Genomic DNA, 17,438 nt, shown 5'->3' on the forward strand with positions numbered 1-17,438 from the left:
CCCTTTTCACAACCTCAGCACATGACTGAGCACTTTGCACCCTATGAAAATATTTTTGTCATGCGGGTAACATGGCAGTCAATTTGTGCACAGAAATACCCCACACACAGCGACATGAACAGATACTGAGATTGCAGGGGTAATGTCCTGACGCGGAGGACTCAAAGAGAGTGACGTTTTCGAAAAGGGTGGCAATTGGTTGGCAGACAGCTCTGATTGGTTAAGCCTTTGTCATGGATAGTGCACCAGGGAAACCACAGACCCCAGGCTTTTGTTTAATTCAAAGAAGGCACAATGACAAAAAATTGTCCCTTTTCTACAGAATGCAGGACCCTGCGCATGAACGTATGTAGCTTAGAGCAAGTGTAAATGAGCCACGTTGCAGACCCAACTGAGCATTTTAAACTGGCTGTGTGTGTGTCATTGTTATCACATTTGGTACAGATCCACCCCACACCTTTGCCGAACCCCTCCCACCTGTACCTGGGTCGAAGGACAAAGCCGGGACCTTGGGCAGGTACAGTACCAGCAGAAACCAGTGTTGTTGCCAGCTAAATACGAGCTGCCAGCCTGTGGCTGACAATTCACAGAGACTCTTGTGGATGCTGGTGCACTGCAGGCCGATGAATGCAGAAAAGCGGGGTGACCTGGGACTCTCAATATATCTCTCAAGGTGATGGGCAAGAACCCCATCACCAACATTACATACCACCCACATCCGATGAATCGATTTGAGTTTCTTGAGGTAGTAAACAAACCGGACTCAGTGGCACGGTGGCTCAGTGGTTAGCCCTGCTGCCTCACAGTGCCAGGCACCCAGGTTCAATTCCAGCTTCAGGCAGCTGCCTGTGTGGTGTTTTCACATTCTCCCCATGCCTGTGTGCTCGATGAAGAAAAAAAAATATATATAATCAGGGAATTTAGAATCTCCTCAGTTCAGGGACTGACTCTGAGCTGGCTGACCACAGTCAGTGTGTTGCGCATGGTACTCTGGTTTCCTCCCACAGTCCAAAGATGTGCAGGTTGGGTGAATTGGCCATGCTAAATTGCCCATAGTATTCAGGGATGTGTAGGTTAGGTGCATTAATCAGGGGTAAATGTAAAGGAATGGGTCAGGGTGGGATACTCTTCAGAGGTTCAGTGTGGACTTGTTGAGCTGAAGGGCCTGTTTCCACAAAGTAGGGATTCTATGACTCATAAGATTGAACCAGTGGATCTAAAATACTTGGATTTTTAAAAGAACATTCAGTGAAGTACCATGCTACAGATGCTTGCACTGAGTGAGGACTGCTGACATTAGCAAGATTGGAGATTGGTTAATAAGCAGGAGACAAGGAGTGTGGATAAGCAGATCAGTTGTGGATTTGGCATGCTGTAACTGTAAGGATTGGTACTTCATTTTCAGCCATGTATAATCTGCATTATTGAGTTGCATGCAGCGAGTGTAATGTAGCTAATTGGGCTTATGACACAAAGCTAAGTATAAAGTAAACTGTATATGAATAAAGTTTTATGCACTCGATGAAGAAAAATGTGCATATATAACCAGGGAATTTAGAATCTCCTCAGTTCAGGGGCTGACTCTGAGCTGGCTGGCCACAGTCAGTATATTGCACACATGTAAATAAAGGGTAACTTGGTGACAGGGAAAAAAAACAAAGCCGTGAGGAAGCCACAAAGAAGCCATGAAAGGATCTGGATGGGTTAAGTGAGTGTGAAAGAATGTGGCAGAGGGGGTATAATGTGGAAAAATGTGAGGTTATCGCTATTCATAGGGATTAGACACTGAGCAAGGTTGGTGACAGAGACTCGGACACCCTTTTATGTGAATCAGAGAAGGTTAATTTGCAAGTACAGCAATTAATCAGAGAGATAAATAAGCTTTTACTACAATAGCTGCCAGTATAAGAGAAAGTAAGTTGGATTCAAATTATACAGGGTTTTGTTATGACCACATGAACCTTTATGTAGAGTTTTGATCCTTACCATCCATAGGAGGAGAGCTTCACTGGGACTGATTCTTTTAGATTAGATTACATTACAGTGTGGAAACAGGCCCTTCGGCCCAACAAGTCCACGCCGACCCACCGAAGCGAACCCACCCATACCCCTACCCCTACCCCTATCCCTACATTTACCCCTTACCTAACACTACGGGCAATTTAGCATGGCCAATTCACCTGGCCCTGCACATCTTTGGACTGTGGGAGGAAACCGGAGCACCCGGAGGAAACCCACGCAGACACGGGGAGAACGTGCAAACTCCACACAGTCAGTCGCCTGAGGCGGGAATTGAACCCGGGTCTCTGGCGCTGCGAGGCAACAGTGCTAACCACTGTGCCACCGTGCCGCCCTGTGACTAGAAAATTGTTCTGCCAATCAGCTGGCACAATAGACTCAAATTCTTGAAATATAGAAAAATAATAAATGATCCTATTGACACATGTAAAATTCTTGAAGGAATTCACAGATCAGAAACTGTTTCGGCTGGTTGGAGAGTCGAGAACACATGATTGCAGTCTTAGGATAAAGGGACAGCCATGTAGGACTGAGCTGAGGAGGAACATCGTCATTCAAAGGGTTGTGAACCTTCAGAATTCTCTACCCTGGGAGGACAGTGAAGGCTGAGTCATTGACTATATTCAAACCAGAGCTCAATTTCACACACACTGAGGAATAGAGGAAAATAGAGAGAGGGCTGTGCTCAGCTGTGATCTTATTGAATGACAGAACTGGCTCAAGGGGCTAAATGGCCTACTCCTGCTCTTATTAGTTATGTTTTTATGGTCTCATTGTTCTATTCTCTGACATCCTTCCCCTAAAGAGTTCTGACTTGGCCTTTAACCCTGCAAGCACACTTGGGTGAGACATTGTGTCAGGAATTGAATCCTTGAGACTGATCTTGAGGGACCACCCAATGTCATTAGTGCAATTCCGCTGCACTTCAATGAAGCCATTGGGAGAATCCTTCTGAGGACAAAGGATATCAATTGTGGGAAGAACGTTTCAGCAACCGTTGAACTTTTGGGTCAGGATTGGATTGATCTGTTGAGCCTACAAGGAAAAATACACTAAACTTGGCGTTTCATTTCTCAGGTCCTGTTGGGCCTCCTGGTACCCCGGGTGAACCTGGACAGACGGGCATGCCTGGTTATACTGGGCGTACTGGTGAGAAAGGTGAGAAGGGCAGCGCAGGACTACCAGGAATTGGAGTTCCAGGTGATCCAGGGCCAAAGGTAACCAGATGAGCTGTTGCCGTAGTGGCACGCAACCCCCCTGCCTCCCCCCCCCCCCCCCCCCCCACTCCTTTTGTGGTTATGAGAGCTCCTTTCTGTCTGCTGCTCTGGTTTGACCCTCTGGTAATCTGCGTGGGGATCTAGGGGAATTACACTGGTGAGTTACTGTGAAATTGCGAGGCGTTGCTCCAGTGAGTAGCCTTGAGACACATTTTGGTTCCCCCCGGCTAACATCGAAAACAAAAGTCAGTGGGGGCCATCTTGCCTCTGGAGCCAAGGGTGACATGGAGCCTACCAGAGCACTCCCCTATCACATTCCAAAAATCAATCTTAAGTCAAAGGTCACAGAATTGCAGCATTATGCAGCAGAAAACATGACCATTCAACCCTTGTTCTGGCTGTTTCAAAGAACCATCAATTAATTTCACTCCCCTGTCCTTTCCCACAAAGCCCTTCAAATGATTCCTTCTTATGTATTTGTTGAATTGAAGATTGTTATTCAATCTGATTTAATTGCTGTTTCGGGTAGTGCACTCTGGATTACACCAACTCCCTTGCCAATGATCTAAAACCAATATTCCTCTGGTTATCAGCATTCCCATTCATGACAATTGGTTCTCCTTATTGACTCTATCAAACCCTCTGATTTTGCACACTCAATTAAATTTCCTTTCTCTGCAGTAAGGTGACTACATAAATAATTTAGATGCGAGCATAAGAGGTACAGTTAGTAAGTTTGCAGATGACACCAAAATTGGAGATGTAGTGGACAGCGAAGAGGGTTACCTCAGATTACAACAGGATCTTGACCAGATGGGCCAATGGGCTGAGAACTGGCAGATGGAGTTTAATTTAGATAAATGTGAGGTGCTGCATTTTTGGAAAGCAAATCTTAGCAGGACTTATACACTTAATGGTAAGGTCCTAGGGAGTGTTGCTGAACAAAGAGACCTTGGAGTGCAGGTTCATAACTCCTTCAAAGTAGAGTCGCAGGTCTCAAGGATAGTGAAGAAGGTTTTTTTTATGCTTTCCTTTATTGGTCAGAGTATTGAGTACAGGAGTTGGGAGGTCATGTTGCGGCTGTACAGGACATTGGTTAGGCTACTGTTGGAATATTGGTCTCCTTCCTATTGGAAAGATGTTGTGAAACTTGAAAGGGTTCAGAAAAGATTTACAAGGATGTTACCAGGTTTGGAGGACTTGAGCTATAAGGAGAGGCTGAACAGGCTGGAGCTGTTTTCTCTGGAGGATCGGAGGCTGAGGGGGTGACCTTATGGAGGTTTACAAAATTGTGAAGGGCATGGATCGGGTAAATAGGCAAAGTCTTTTCCCTGGGTTCGGGGAGTCCAGAACTAGAGGGCATAGGTTTAGGGTGAGAGAGGAAAGATATAAAAGAGACCGAAGGGGCAACGTTTTCACGCTGAGGGTGCTACGTGTATGGAATGAGCTGCCAGAGGAAGTGCTGGAGGCTGGTACAATTGCACCATTTAAAAGGCATTTGGATGGGTATATGAATAGGAAGGGTTTGGAGGGATATGGGCCAGGTGCTGGCAGGTGGGACTAGATTGGGTTGGGATATCTGGTCAGCATGGACGGGTTGGACCGAAGGGTCTGTTTCCACACTGTACATCTCTATGACTCTAAGACTCTATTTCCATCATCTCCAACCTCCAACTGATAACCCTCGATCTTGCGCTGTGATTGATTGGAAAGTTGAAAAACATGGTGCTCCTCATATCAAATGCTAATAATGGTGTGTACTGATCAGATTTGATTGTGTGTGTTGATAATTTAGGGAGATCCAGGTCCAACAGGCTTCCCAGGTGATCCTGGCCTGAAGGGTGAGTCTGGTTTTCCGGGTTTGCCAGGAACGCTGGGTCCGACGGGACAGAAAGGCGATCCAGGTGGTCCAGGACTTCCAGGTAGGGCACTGAGATTCTCTCTGACCTGTTTCAGTTTTCTGAATGAACAGGAGCAACTGATTCCATTTCTATGGTCATTCTCCAGGTAACCCAGGGCTCCCAGGAAAGAAAGGTAGCCCTGGCCTCCCAGGTGAACCAGGTTTCTCAGGAAGTCCAGGAGTGCCAGGTACTACTAAGTAGCAATTCCTCCTAAATTATTCACTTTGCATTTTTTGTAAATATTCACTAATTTATAACATATATGCAGGTATTCCGACCCTCCCACTGTGATGTTTATTCTACACATGAGGCAGTATCCTAAGCTCAATTTCACATTTGATTCATTTTTCTTTTGTTTATTCGTTGGGATATGAGCATCATTAGCAGGGCAGGTATTTATTACCCTTCCCTAGTTACCCTTGAAAATATCCTAGTAAGCTGCCTTCTTGAAGCTTTGTCTTCTGTGTGGTGTAGGTGTACCCACAATGCCAATAGACAATGCCCATTTATCTTGAAGTGCATTCAAATCGCCAACCTGAATCCTGTGTGCATTTGAGCGTGTCCAGTGGTTCTGCTTTTCTGACATTATAATGTTAGCAATCCTATCCTACATGTTGACTTGTGTCTTATAGATATCGGCTTTGAAGAGTCAAGAGGCAAATTGCATGCTGCAGAATTCCCATCCTCTGATCTGCTCAAGATTTCTATCACCTGTCCCTTTATCCCTCTTTCTCTCAACTATCTATTAAAATTTCCCAATTGAAGCCAAGGTTGACACCGTTTCTTTTTAAATCCCTATTGAATTCCATCACCATCTTTTGTGAGAAAGGTTTTCCAGCTGCATGTCCTTACACCTGTATGCCCTCAGTTCAGACTCCTTCCCTGCTCCAAATTTTAAGCACTACTACATTCCCTCCCAACCTCTTCCATCTGGCAGAAAATGCAAAAGCTTGAACACATGTACCAACAGGATCAAGAACAGTTTCTTCCCCTCTGTCATTAGACTTCTAAATGGACCTCTCAAATTTCAAATCTAGTGTTGATCTTGCTTTTTATGCACCTTCTTTGCAGCTGTAACTTTGTATCCCTCGCTCTGTTCTATCACCCTATGATCTTTGTATGTTATCTGCCTGTCCTGCATGCAAAACAAAACCGTTCACTGTACAAGTGACAACAATAGATCAAGTAAAATCTCAACATCAAAAAAAGCAATCCAACTTATCTTCCTTCAGATCCCAGCTGAAGCGAAATTTCCCACTGTCAATGAGACATCCAAATGTATCAGGCCTACTAATGAGGCTACCAGCCAACTATCTGAATTCCATTCTCAGGGAAATGGTTTGCCAATTGCTCGCTGCCTCTTCTTCCCTGTTATTGATATCACATTTCACAAATTCCCAAGATCCAATCTGAAATTCTTCAAGGTTTGTCTTGTAAAGTGATTTATTAAAACACAAACAATTATCATGTTATTTTAAAAAATTATTAAGTTTGATTGGCCAACCTTGTGCACAAGAGATAAAAATGTTTTTTTTAAATTGTTGGTCAATCTTTCAATAATCTCATTGAATGCTTTGAACAAAGTTGAGGGGCTGAATGGCCTCCTCCTGTTTGCATCTTTCTCAAATATTCTTGGAAAATAATTTTCCTAACCATACAAAAGAAACAAAGATGATGGATTCCATGTGTATCATAGTAAAAGCTCTACCCTTATCATTGTTATAGTGATTGGAACTAGGACCTGGTGGACGTTATTGACTATGAGATCCCTGATTGGGTCTGTTAAGCCAGGCAATCAGGGAGCCCTGGCTGACAGATATAAACAGGAGATTCAGAAGTTCTCCTCAGTCAAAGGGCTAACATGGAACTGGCTGGTCGCAGCCCATATACAGTGCACATGTAAATACAGGATGTCAGGTGATGGGGTACTGGCCTCTGTGCAGTTATTTCAATACTATAATTCTGTAACTCACCCTTTCACTCCTAAAAGCCTCTTCATCAAAGCATCTCTAAGTTAGTATTTAATAACATGAGAGTGTCACACAATCTCTGGGCCAAAGTGGCAGAAAAGCAGAATAATAAAGGAATACACCCATTTCTGATCGTTCTCCAAGGATCCCGATTGTTTTGGATTTCCTACATTGAAATGTAAACTTTAGCATGGTGTGCATGACCTTATTGGATGCCTACCTGCAATCAATCCAAGGGGTATCCATCAGGAACATTGGGATGATCTTGATGTCCATCCCCCACATTGTTTTCAGAAGATCATTTGGTCTGATAGAGGATCAGAGGGGCAAACATCAGGAATTTAAATTTTCAGACTTCTTGCACAATTAAATTTGCCCTTATTCCATTTAACAAATAACAACAATGACTGACATTCAAGAAGTGTATGGAAAGCACTTTAGGAATGTTTAACAATGCCTAAGCTTCTCTCTGAGTAGCACTTTTCAGTTTCATTGTTCTTTTTAATATTTGTTTTATTTTGTGACAGGTCCTCCTGGTCCTCAAGGTCTCCCGGGACCGCAAGGAGAGAAAGGCTTAAGAGGTCTTGATGGAATCCCAGGAACAATTGGAGAAAAGGGAAATCAAGGTACGTATGTCTGGTGTGTAGGGGTGTATATTGAAGTTGTGAAGCCATTCTAGGGTCCTTTTCAAATTCTGAATAAAAGCTAACAATTCTAACAACTACTTTGAATGACTTTTGTTATGTGTTGCTTTTGGAGACCCTGAGAATGCAGTATCATAGAATCCCTACAGTGTGGAAGCCCATCGAGTCCGCACCAACCCTCTGAAGGGCATCCCACCCAGACTCACCCCCTTACCCTAGACCTGCATTTCCCATGGGTAACCCACCCAGCCTGCACATCGCTGGACACCACGGGCAACTTGGCATGGCCAATCCACCTAACCTGCAGACCCACGCAGACATGAGGAGAATGTGCAAACTCAACACAGACATTTACCCAAGGATGAAATTGAACCGAGGTCCCTGGTGCTGTGAGGCAGCAGTGCTAACCACTGAGCCAGCGTGCCGCCCCATTCCTTCCATTGATCACCAAACACACTCAAAACCGTCCATCAACATATGTTCCAACTGAGACAATGACCACGTCATTAAAGAGGAACTTACAGACAGACTAGGCTCACAGTATTGACCTCTGTCACTACGTGCCCCACACACCAGTCCCCATCCTTCCACAGATCCTCAGGAGTTCCGGACACCTGGAAGATGAGTCACCATAAGTCGGGACACTGACAGAATCAAGTGGAGTTCCATGTAGCTTGCTGTAACTTCAAAACCAGGGCTTTGCGAGAGACTATTGAAAGTGTTGGTGGAGAATGAGGGAATGTGAAGGACCAGCCAATGCAGTAATGGAACAGAATGATATATGAACATAGGGACCTAGAGGGCAGAATTGGGCTAGAATACTGTGACATTTCTCTTCACCCTTACTTCTCACAGTCAGAAGAAGGGGTAAAAAGACCAGGTTAGCTTCGTTTAGATATGTAGTGGGGAATAGAACATTCTCTCTTCATTCTCATTCAGCCTTATCATGGCTGAAGCCATGACCCAGTGGCCAGTGGTGATTTCTGCCTAACTCACGACAGACATGTGGTTTGAAAAATAACCCCATGAGAGGGGGGCCAGGCCATTTGTTTTTGACAGTCACTGAGCTCAAAGGTTTGGTCTATGCACATGAACTGATGAGAAGAGAGATTGTGACTTCGGGGAACTTTAAGCCCCAGCCAAGCTCACCTACTGGGCACCGGGGTTGAGTGAGAGATTGCACTGGGATATGGTATGAAAGCAAGACCAACGCGGTTAGGTGGTGCAACAGCCAAAAAGCTGTCTTTTAGCACCCAATACTTTAGGTAAAAATCTCCCCTTGAGATGAAACTCCTTGCTGTTGACTGGTGAGAGAGATAGTACAGGAACTGAAGCTGAAATGCCTCAACCTAGTTTCTGCTGAGCCTTGGCCCATGATGCTCAACTCCCTCCTCAGCCAAGGGTGGATCCCTCAAGGGGAGGCGCAACCCAGGCTCAGGGAATGAGCCCCAGAGCAAGTGGGACCAAAGCCCGAGTGACATGACAATGCTTGAGTTCTTTAACTTCTTCCTGAGAGTTTCACAGTAGCAGTGGGCATATTTCTCCATGCTGGATACAATACTGGATTCTCAGTGAATTTTCTGTGTAGCAGAAACATTGGAGGTTGCTCTCATTTATATTGTTGTATCTACCATTGTTTCTGTCCTTTTTGTAAATTGTCTAGGCATCCCAGGAAGAGATATCCCAGGGACTCCAGGACTGCCAGGACTGAAAGGTAAAGTTACATCTCCTTAAAAAGTGGCTTCACTTCCACTCTTCTACCTCGCTGTCCTCCTTTGGGACAATCCTTATTTCCTACCATTGTTATTTACATATGGTTGCCACATTGACGTTTAAAGGTTTAATTCTCTCTTTTAACGTGCCATTTAACACCTTACTTTTCCACCCAGAATTTTTTTGCCCATATGTTTGAATCAAGGAATCATTAAATTCGATTCCCATTGTTACAAAGAACTAAAGCTATCCCACTACAGCAACTATCCTTCAAGAGCATCTTCCAAACCTCCAATATCTGTCACCCAGGGCAGCAAATATTGAGCACTCCCAGGTCAGCTTCATCCCACAGATTAGTCAAGCAACAGTCTGACATAGTCGCACTTATAAAATTGTAACCTCCAATGATCCCGACACCAATAACATGGTTCCTGGCTACGTCCTGTCTTATTGGCAGGACAGACCTGCCAGAGTTGGCAGCACTGTGCTGCCCTGAGAGCACTTGACATTGACTCCAGATCCCTGTGGAATCTCATGACAACAGACCAAACATGGGCAAGGAAACCTCCTGCTCATTATGACCGATTGCCCTCTCGTCAGCTGCCAACTCTGTGTTGCCTTCCTAGAGGAAAGAACTTGCCTTCTCTCCAAGTGAGGCTTCAGGAGAACCTCGAGGGAGGAGTAATTAAAGCATGGCATTGCTTTCCGCCCAGTCCCTGACATCTCCAGGGATGGGTGGAGGGAATGAGCACCGGAGGTTATAGCCTGTACAGTCTCAAAGGCTACAGCACTTCCTGCTCATTAAATTTACCACTTTACCCAAATGTGTACATAATAAATGAGGAGAATATAATCGTATGGAAGAAACCGACCTGCCCCTGAGCAGAACATGGAACAGTACAGGACAGGAATGAGCCTTTCTGCTAACCATGTCCTACCAAACATGACGCCAAATCAAACTCATCCTTTCTGCCTGGTCCACATCCCTCCAATTTCTTGCAGAGGTTCCTCCAGCTTTTAAGTCCTCCTCGACACTTAGTCTGAAAGAAGAAAACTCCACCCAGTGTTCGCACTGAAGGCAGTGCAGAAACTTGTAGTCTTTCCATAATTAGTTACTGTGCTTCCATAACTGCCCTTGAGAAGATGGTGGTGAGCTGCCCTCTTAAACTGCATTGATGTGGAGGAGCTGGTGTTGGACTGCGGTGGACAAAGTTAAAAAACACACAACAACAGGTTTATTTGGAAGCACTAGCTTTCAGAGCGCTGCTCCTTCAACAGGTGGTTGTGGAATATAAGATCAAAAGGCACAGAATTTATAGCAAAAGATTACAGAGCATGCAACTGGAATATTATATTGAACAAACCTGGATTGTTAAGTCTTTCATCTTTTAGAATGGGTTGCAGGTTTCAGTTCATTAATATGTAAATCCCAGAAAGTCTTTTAAGTCACATTCTCGAGATAACTTAAGGTTTTATAATAAAAGGTGACACCTCAGCTCAGACAATGCATTAAAGCTATGAGGTTAGAATCTGTCTGCATCCCAATCTTGAGTCAGATGGGCTCTATTTCCAAAGTGGAATTTACAAAATATTACATGGATTGACTGTCTGCATTGACTAGGCGAAAGTAAGGACTGCAGATGCTGGAGATCAGAGTCAAGATTAGAGTGGTGCTGGAAAAGCACAGCAGGTCAGGCAGCATCTGAGGAGCAGGAAAATAGACGCCCTTCATTAGGAATGAGGGCAAAAGCCCTTCATCAGGAATGAGCCCTTCCTGATGAAGGGCTTTTGCCCGAAACATCCATTTTCCTGCTCCTCAGATGTTGTTTGATCTGCTGTGCTTTTCGAGCACCACTCTAAGCTTGTCTGCATTGACTGCCTGCAGATTGTGCATTTTTGAGCAAAATAGAATGTACCTGCCAATACAATTCTGCAAATACAAATTCACCCCATAGACTTAAATTTGTGTATGCGTTCATGAGAGAGAGAATGAGTGAGTGTGTGCATGTGATTGTGAGTGCACATGAGAGATGTGAAAGCTTGGTAAAGTGTGTGTGTGCATGTGATGGATTATAAGCCTGTGAGACGCTGCATACGTGGGTGTCAGTGTGGGAGGCATATGTGTGTGTGTGTATGAGAGAGCATATGTATGAGAGAGGTCTGCATGAGTGCGTGAGTATGTAAGAGTATATGTGCATGTGTGCTTGGATGTATGAGTGTATAGTGCAATGGGGTCACCTGTAGTGTGACATGAACTCAAGGTTCCGGTTGAGGCCATCCTCACGGGTACCGAACTTGGTTATCAGCCTCTGCTCAGCCACTTTGCATTGTTGCCTGTCCTGAAGCCCAAGTCAGGATGGTGTGTGAATTGATTGCAGACAAAGTCCATCCATTGAGGAGTTTGTCTTTTGACGAGAGATTGAGCAGTTTTGGCCTATTCTCTTTAGAGCTTAGTGGGAGGACAGGAGATCTAATTCAGATATAGAAGATGCTAAAGGGGATTGACAAAGTAAAGGTATATAGGATGTTTCCTCATGTGCGGCAATATAGAACAAGAGGTCATTGTTTTAGAGTAAGGGATAGCAGATTTAAAACAGATGAGAAATTACTTCTCTCAACAAGTTGTGAATCTGCACAATTCACGCTCTCCAGAGTGCATTAGATACCTGGATACTGAGTATATTTAAGGAGGAGATTGACAGATTTATAATTAGTACTAGGTTGAAGGGTTATGGGGAGCAGGCAGGATAATGGGGTTGAGGGTGAGATGAGATCAGTCGCGATGGTATTAAATGGCGGAACAGGATTGGGGTGCTGAATTGCCTGCTCCTGTTCCAAGTCCACTTGCTCTTATTCAGTAATCAGATCTGTTCTACCACAAACAACTCATCAATTCTATTTGGAAAGAGTCTCTTAATCTACAGCAAACAGAACTCAAAAGTGAACGCAACAACATCTCATGATAAAAGCAACGTTAGTTCTCCAGCAAATTATAGTCCCATTGTTTATGTACGTGGTGTCCTACCTGGATGCATTTCCTTGCTTTTGAGAAGAATGGGGCCCCTAGATGCAGATGGAATTCCCTATTGTACGGTTTTGCACCTCTGGGATTAAACATGACTTGGCATACCAACAACAGTCTGTACAGGGATTGGTGATTTCTCTTGATGCAGAGAAGGCATTTGACCGAGTTGAGTGGCCAAACCTTTTCTATAGTTTGAAGCGGTTTGGCTTGGGCGAGTTCTTTATAAGATGGGTAAAGGTACTCGACAGTGACCCTCTCGCCGCGGTCATTACCAATAGGGTCTGATCCAGCAGTTTTAGTAGCCAGCAGGCCTGTCCCCTTTCACCATTGCTGTTCACGTTGGTGACTGAACCATTGGCGGAGGCCATTCGTGGGGATCCTGATATATCAGCTCCAGAAATGGGGTCGAAATTACATAAGATTTCGTTGTACATAGGCAATGTCCTAATTTGTTTTGTCAAATCCAGCAGTTTCAGTGCCTCGCCTTATACAGTCCATCAGTGCATTTGGCGCCTTTTCAGGGAACAAGATTAATCTTGCAAAATCAGAGGCTACACCTATGGGTGGTCTTACGAAGGTGCTAGGTCTTGAGGGTGAATATCAATCCCCATTTAAGTGGTCACGGGGGGTTTTGTGTATTTGGGTATATTCATTACTCCAGTTCTGTTCAAAGCTAATTTTGTTCAATTATTTGACAAAATCAAACAAGACCGTCAAAGTTGGGAGGCGCTTCCATTCCCATGGTTGGCTCGGATAGCGCTTATTAAGATGAATATTCTCCCCCGTTTGTTGTACCCTATACGGATGCTCCTCCTGATTTTCGATAAGCAAACTCTCAGAAGACTGAATGGCTGGTTCAGCTCCTTTATTTGGCATCGTAAGTGGCCCCTCATTAAATTAGCTAAACGTCAATTGCCTCACAGACTGGGGGGAGTGGATCTCACAAACATTAAAAGCTACCAACTAAGTTCGCTTTTATCCTACATGAGTGATTGGGCTTGTGGGGACCCTCTTTCAATATGGTTAGATATCGAAACCTCACAGGCCAGGTGCTCCCTTGCTGTTTTTGGACAAAATGAGGACAGATAGGGAATATTGCCATAACCCAATAGTCATCAATACTGTTAAAGCATGGAGGGCAATTCAACAGCAGGAAGGCAATATTGGCAAAACATTTCCTCTTATACCTACAGTGGGTATACCAGGTTTTCAACTGGGGCTGATAGATTCAGGATTCAAACATTGGCCAGCTAGGGGTGTGTCTTGCATGGACGATTTATTTGAGGGAGACACAATGATGTCCTTTGATCAGTTAGCACGGAAATACGAGCTATTTAACGGGGACCTCTTTTTGACTACACTTTGACTGATCCCTACAAATCCAACGTAGAGAGAAGGGTGCTGGGGGCTCAGTGCTAAGAGTACACTTTCTGTCAGCACTTTATATCATCAATTGGGGGTTGCCCCCTCAGATGAGTTTGATCAACTCTGCAGGGTGTGGGAGAGAGAACTAGGCATTGAGGTCACCTCAGGGGCATGGGAAGATATTTGGAAGAATGCAAGAATGATATCAATTTGTAATAAGACCCATGGTTTACAGGGTCTATTTGGGTCTGGACTGTTTGCCAAAATTTAAACCAGGGGTATCTTCAATATGTCCCAAGTGCAAGGTTTGTCCAGGCACTCTTACCCACTGTCTCTGGTCCTGTGGTAGGCTTCAAACATACTGGAGTGCTGTGGTGGGTGCAATGGAGAGGATTTTGGATGTAAGGGTGGAGAAGGACCTGATCTCTCTTCTTCTGGGCCTGCCCAGTGTGTTCCCTGCAGATGTGCAAAAGAAAAAACGTTTCAACACCCTCACTTTCTACACAAGAAAGAATATTTTGCTAGGTTAGGTATCCGAAACCTCCCCTCCTGCTCCCCCAAACCGGGCCTGTCATGTTAGTGGAAGATTGTTATGGAGCACATTCCCCTTGGATTTTCTCACAAGTATGGTACACCACAAAACTGAGAATTTTTATAAGACATGGCAGCCCCTTTTGGAATACCTGGACACAGATTTATCTGCCACACGAATAAGAGCTTTTATAAAAACTGTAACAATTGTGTTACAGGAGGAGGAACTGAGAACCTATGAGTGTCTCGTTTGGCTGAGTTGAGTTATTACTATCTTGTACTTTGTTGTTGGTTATTATTTATTTTGTTAAATAGATAGTTGTTCTTTTTTATTGTATGTTTTTCTATGTATATTTATACATTTGTACATGAGGGAGGGTTAGGCATTTTTTTTATTTTTTCTGTGTTCATTCTTTGTATTGTTTTGAATTGTAATGATTTTTATTTGTTGTGATATTTTTAAAAATCTATTTTTTCAATAAAAATATATTTTAAAAAAAACATGACTTGGTTCTTTCGAAGTGTGATTACCTGTAGAACTGGGAGAATGTGGTCTGCATTGCGGTAACAGTGTGTTCTTCCACAGGATCAAAAGGTGACTCTGGCTTACCAGGATTCCCAGGCTCACCTGGTGTTCCAGGTATTAAAGGCGACCGAGGATTCCCAGGCCTTAAAGGCCATCAGGGTATTCAAGGTCCACCTGGACCCGCCAGTGTGGCTCTGGAGGGGCCAAAAGGTGAAAAAGGAAATGTGGGTGAGCAAGGCCTTCCAGGTAAGTTGCCTAACGTTAAGACATTGCCTGTGATAACAAATTGTTAGAAGCACATTAACCTCCTGCTCCTCATGGAAAATCGCGACCCACAGCAGGCCATTCAGCCCATCCTGGCTCCTAGAGTTCTCCACTTCTCTGTTCCTTTCCCGAAGCTCCATAACTATTTTCCTTTATTTATCCAATTCCCTTTTGGAGGTTATCATGGAATCTGCTTCCAGCACTCTTTCAGGGAGTTCATTCCAAATCATTACAACTCGCTGCATGACAAAAGCAGATTCCCTTTATCTCCGTTGCAGATTTCTTGACAATTAACTTCCATCACCATTCCCTGATTACTGACCCACCTGCTGCTGGAAACTGCTGCTTCTTCTTAGAAATAAAAGCAGTTTCATAACTGGAAGATAATCAAAACTATACTGGAATTATAATTATATATAATTACATATATTGCATTTATGATTTTAGAAAATAAAGGCTCCACAATTTCTTGACATGCTTGGAAAAGATCTCATGACAATTTTTGAATAAGAGCAGGATGCTTTCCCCAATGTGCAGCATAATTTATGCAACACGTTAATTGGTCATGTCTTCTCATTGCTGTCCAACTTGGTTATTTGTTTTTGAAACAGAATTGCATTTAATTAGCATCCTAATGACCATAGGTCTTCCTGAAGTACTCTGTCAGTTTCGCCACAGTTAGCACCCTTGAACTGCAATGAGACAGTGGTCAGGTGTCAATTAAGTAATAAATATTTTTTCAAAAAAACCAAAGGAACTGTGGATGCTGGAAATCAGGACCAGAAACAGGAATTTGCTGGAAAAGTTCAGCAGTCTGGCAGCATCTGTGGAGAGAAAGCAGAGCTAATGTTGCGGGTCCAGTAACCCTTTTTCAGAACTGACGGTAGCTAGGAAAGGTAGAGAAAAACCAGAAAATATTTTTCTAGCCCACTTTAGACAACGCTTCCTTCATATCTCTGTAATTGCCCTAATTTGTGTTGAGGAGACCTGACTTGCTCTCCCTCAAGTGGAAGTTGTAATTCTGCTATTTTGTGTTTGTTAACCTCCCCCACCCAAGAGGACCCTTAACTACAAGGTCTCTTATTAACCTTACCTCACTACACATTACTGTGTCGAAAGTAATATCTACTCAGGGACAAGAAATAATTCATGGTGTACTGTAGAAATCTGTTTTCCATGTTACCCTTGCCCATTGGATTGTCCAGTAATTATGCAGATTAAAATCACCTGTGACAATTGTAGTGCCCTTTTTACACATCTCTATTATCTGTAAATTTTATTCTTTGCCCGACAGTGAGGCAATTCTTCTGTGGCCTGTAGACAACTCCCACCATTACTTCTTCCCCTTGCTATTACATTCTTCCACCAAAACTGAATGCATAAAAAGGGAACTTCAGAAAACAGATTGTCTCACATGCAGCTCTCTAATCCAGGAGGAAAGAACACCAAGACAATTCTGAGAAAGGGAGAGATTGACTGCCTTCCAACCCTCCTGTGACCCCTACTCAAAGCTAACCCTAAAATCTCTGGTTTAGTGGGTGGGAGTTTGACCACACCCATCCAGTCTGCTTCTATTGTTCCAACTTATAAAAATAAACCCCAAGATTCACAAGTTGTTTACCTTCTCATTGACTACTCAGCACCTGTACCCCAATCTCTCTCTCAAAGAAATTAAGGCAAACACACACCTCTTAAAGCCACAGCATCCTTATAAAGGGTTGTTTCTGAATATTCGTTTGCAGTCATAAGGGTATAATGCAGCTTTTCAGTTGCAGAGCTACTGAGCTCTAAGCGTGTGGATTTGCTTGGAAGGTAATTAGTAAGTATTAACGTTTGAACCGTTTACACCTTCCTTTTTACAGGAGCACCAGGAATTCCCGGAGGTCCTGGATCTCCAGGATTCAAAGGAGACAAAGGAGACAAAGGAGACACAGGTGCCCCAGGACTCCAGGGCTTTCCAGGACCCAAGGGAGAACAGGGAATCCAGGGATCTCCTGTAAGTTAGATCATTTACTGAGTAAGTTAAACTATTCACTGCTCTTCCTTGTTACATTCTAGAGGAAGGTGGATAAACTAATTAAGGAAGTCGAAGAATATGCTAATAAGATAGGGTGAAGGCGAATGGGAGGAAACCTGTGTGGAGCAGAAACATCAGGATGGACCAGTTGGGTGGAATGACTTGTTTCTGTGTTGTAAACTGAATGTGATTTTATCCATTAATGTAATCAATTGCTGTGAACTCTATAGCCACATTCCAAATGTT

The 17,438-nt window shown here is 43.8% G+C and overlaps 1 protein-coding gene across 1 annotated transcript in view; it reads left to right on the forward strand.

Annotated features, from left to right (window-relative positions):
• The window catches only part of LOC122550473 (uncharacterized), a 278,599-nt gene that overhangs the window by 224,013 nt on the left and 37,148 nt on the right, over positions 1 to 17,438 (forward strand). The window contains exons 37-43 of the mRNA XM_043691239.2: positions 3,097 to 3,236; positions 5,032 to 5,158; positions 5,244 to 5,324; positions 7,635 to 7,733; positions 9,415 to 9,465; positions 14,972 to 15,157; positions 17,038 to 17,171. Of these exons, the coding sequence (XP_043547174.2) occupies positions 3,097 to 3,236; positions 5,032 to 5,158; positions 5,244 to 5,324; positions 7,635 to 7,733; positions 9,415 to 9,465; positions 14,972 to 15,157; positions 17,038 to 17,171 (818 nt within the window). The remainder of the gene's footprint in view (positions 1 to 3,096; positions 3,237 to 5,031; positions 5,159 to 5,243; positions 5,325 to 7,634; positions 7,734 to 9,414; positions 9,466 to 14,971; positions 15,158 to 17,037; positions 17,172 to 17,438) is intronic.

The sequence above is a fragment of the Chiloscyllium plagiosum genome, unplaced genomic scaffold (assembly GCF_037043375.1).
Source record: "Chiloscyllium plagiosum isolate Xiang-an unplaced genomic scaffold, Cpla_swu_hap1 HiC_scaffold_6, whole genome shotgun sequence".
NCBI classification, from domain to species: Eukaryota; Metazoa; Chordata; class Chondrichthyes; order Orectolobiformes; family Hemiscylliidae; genus Chiloscyllium; species Chiloscyllium plagiosum.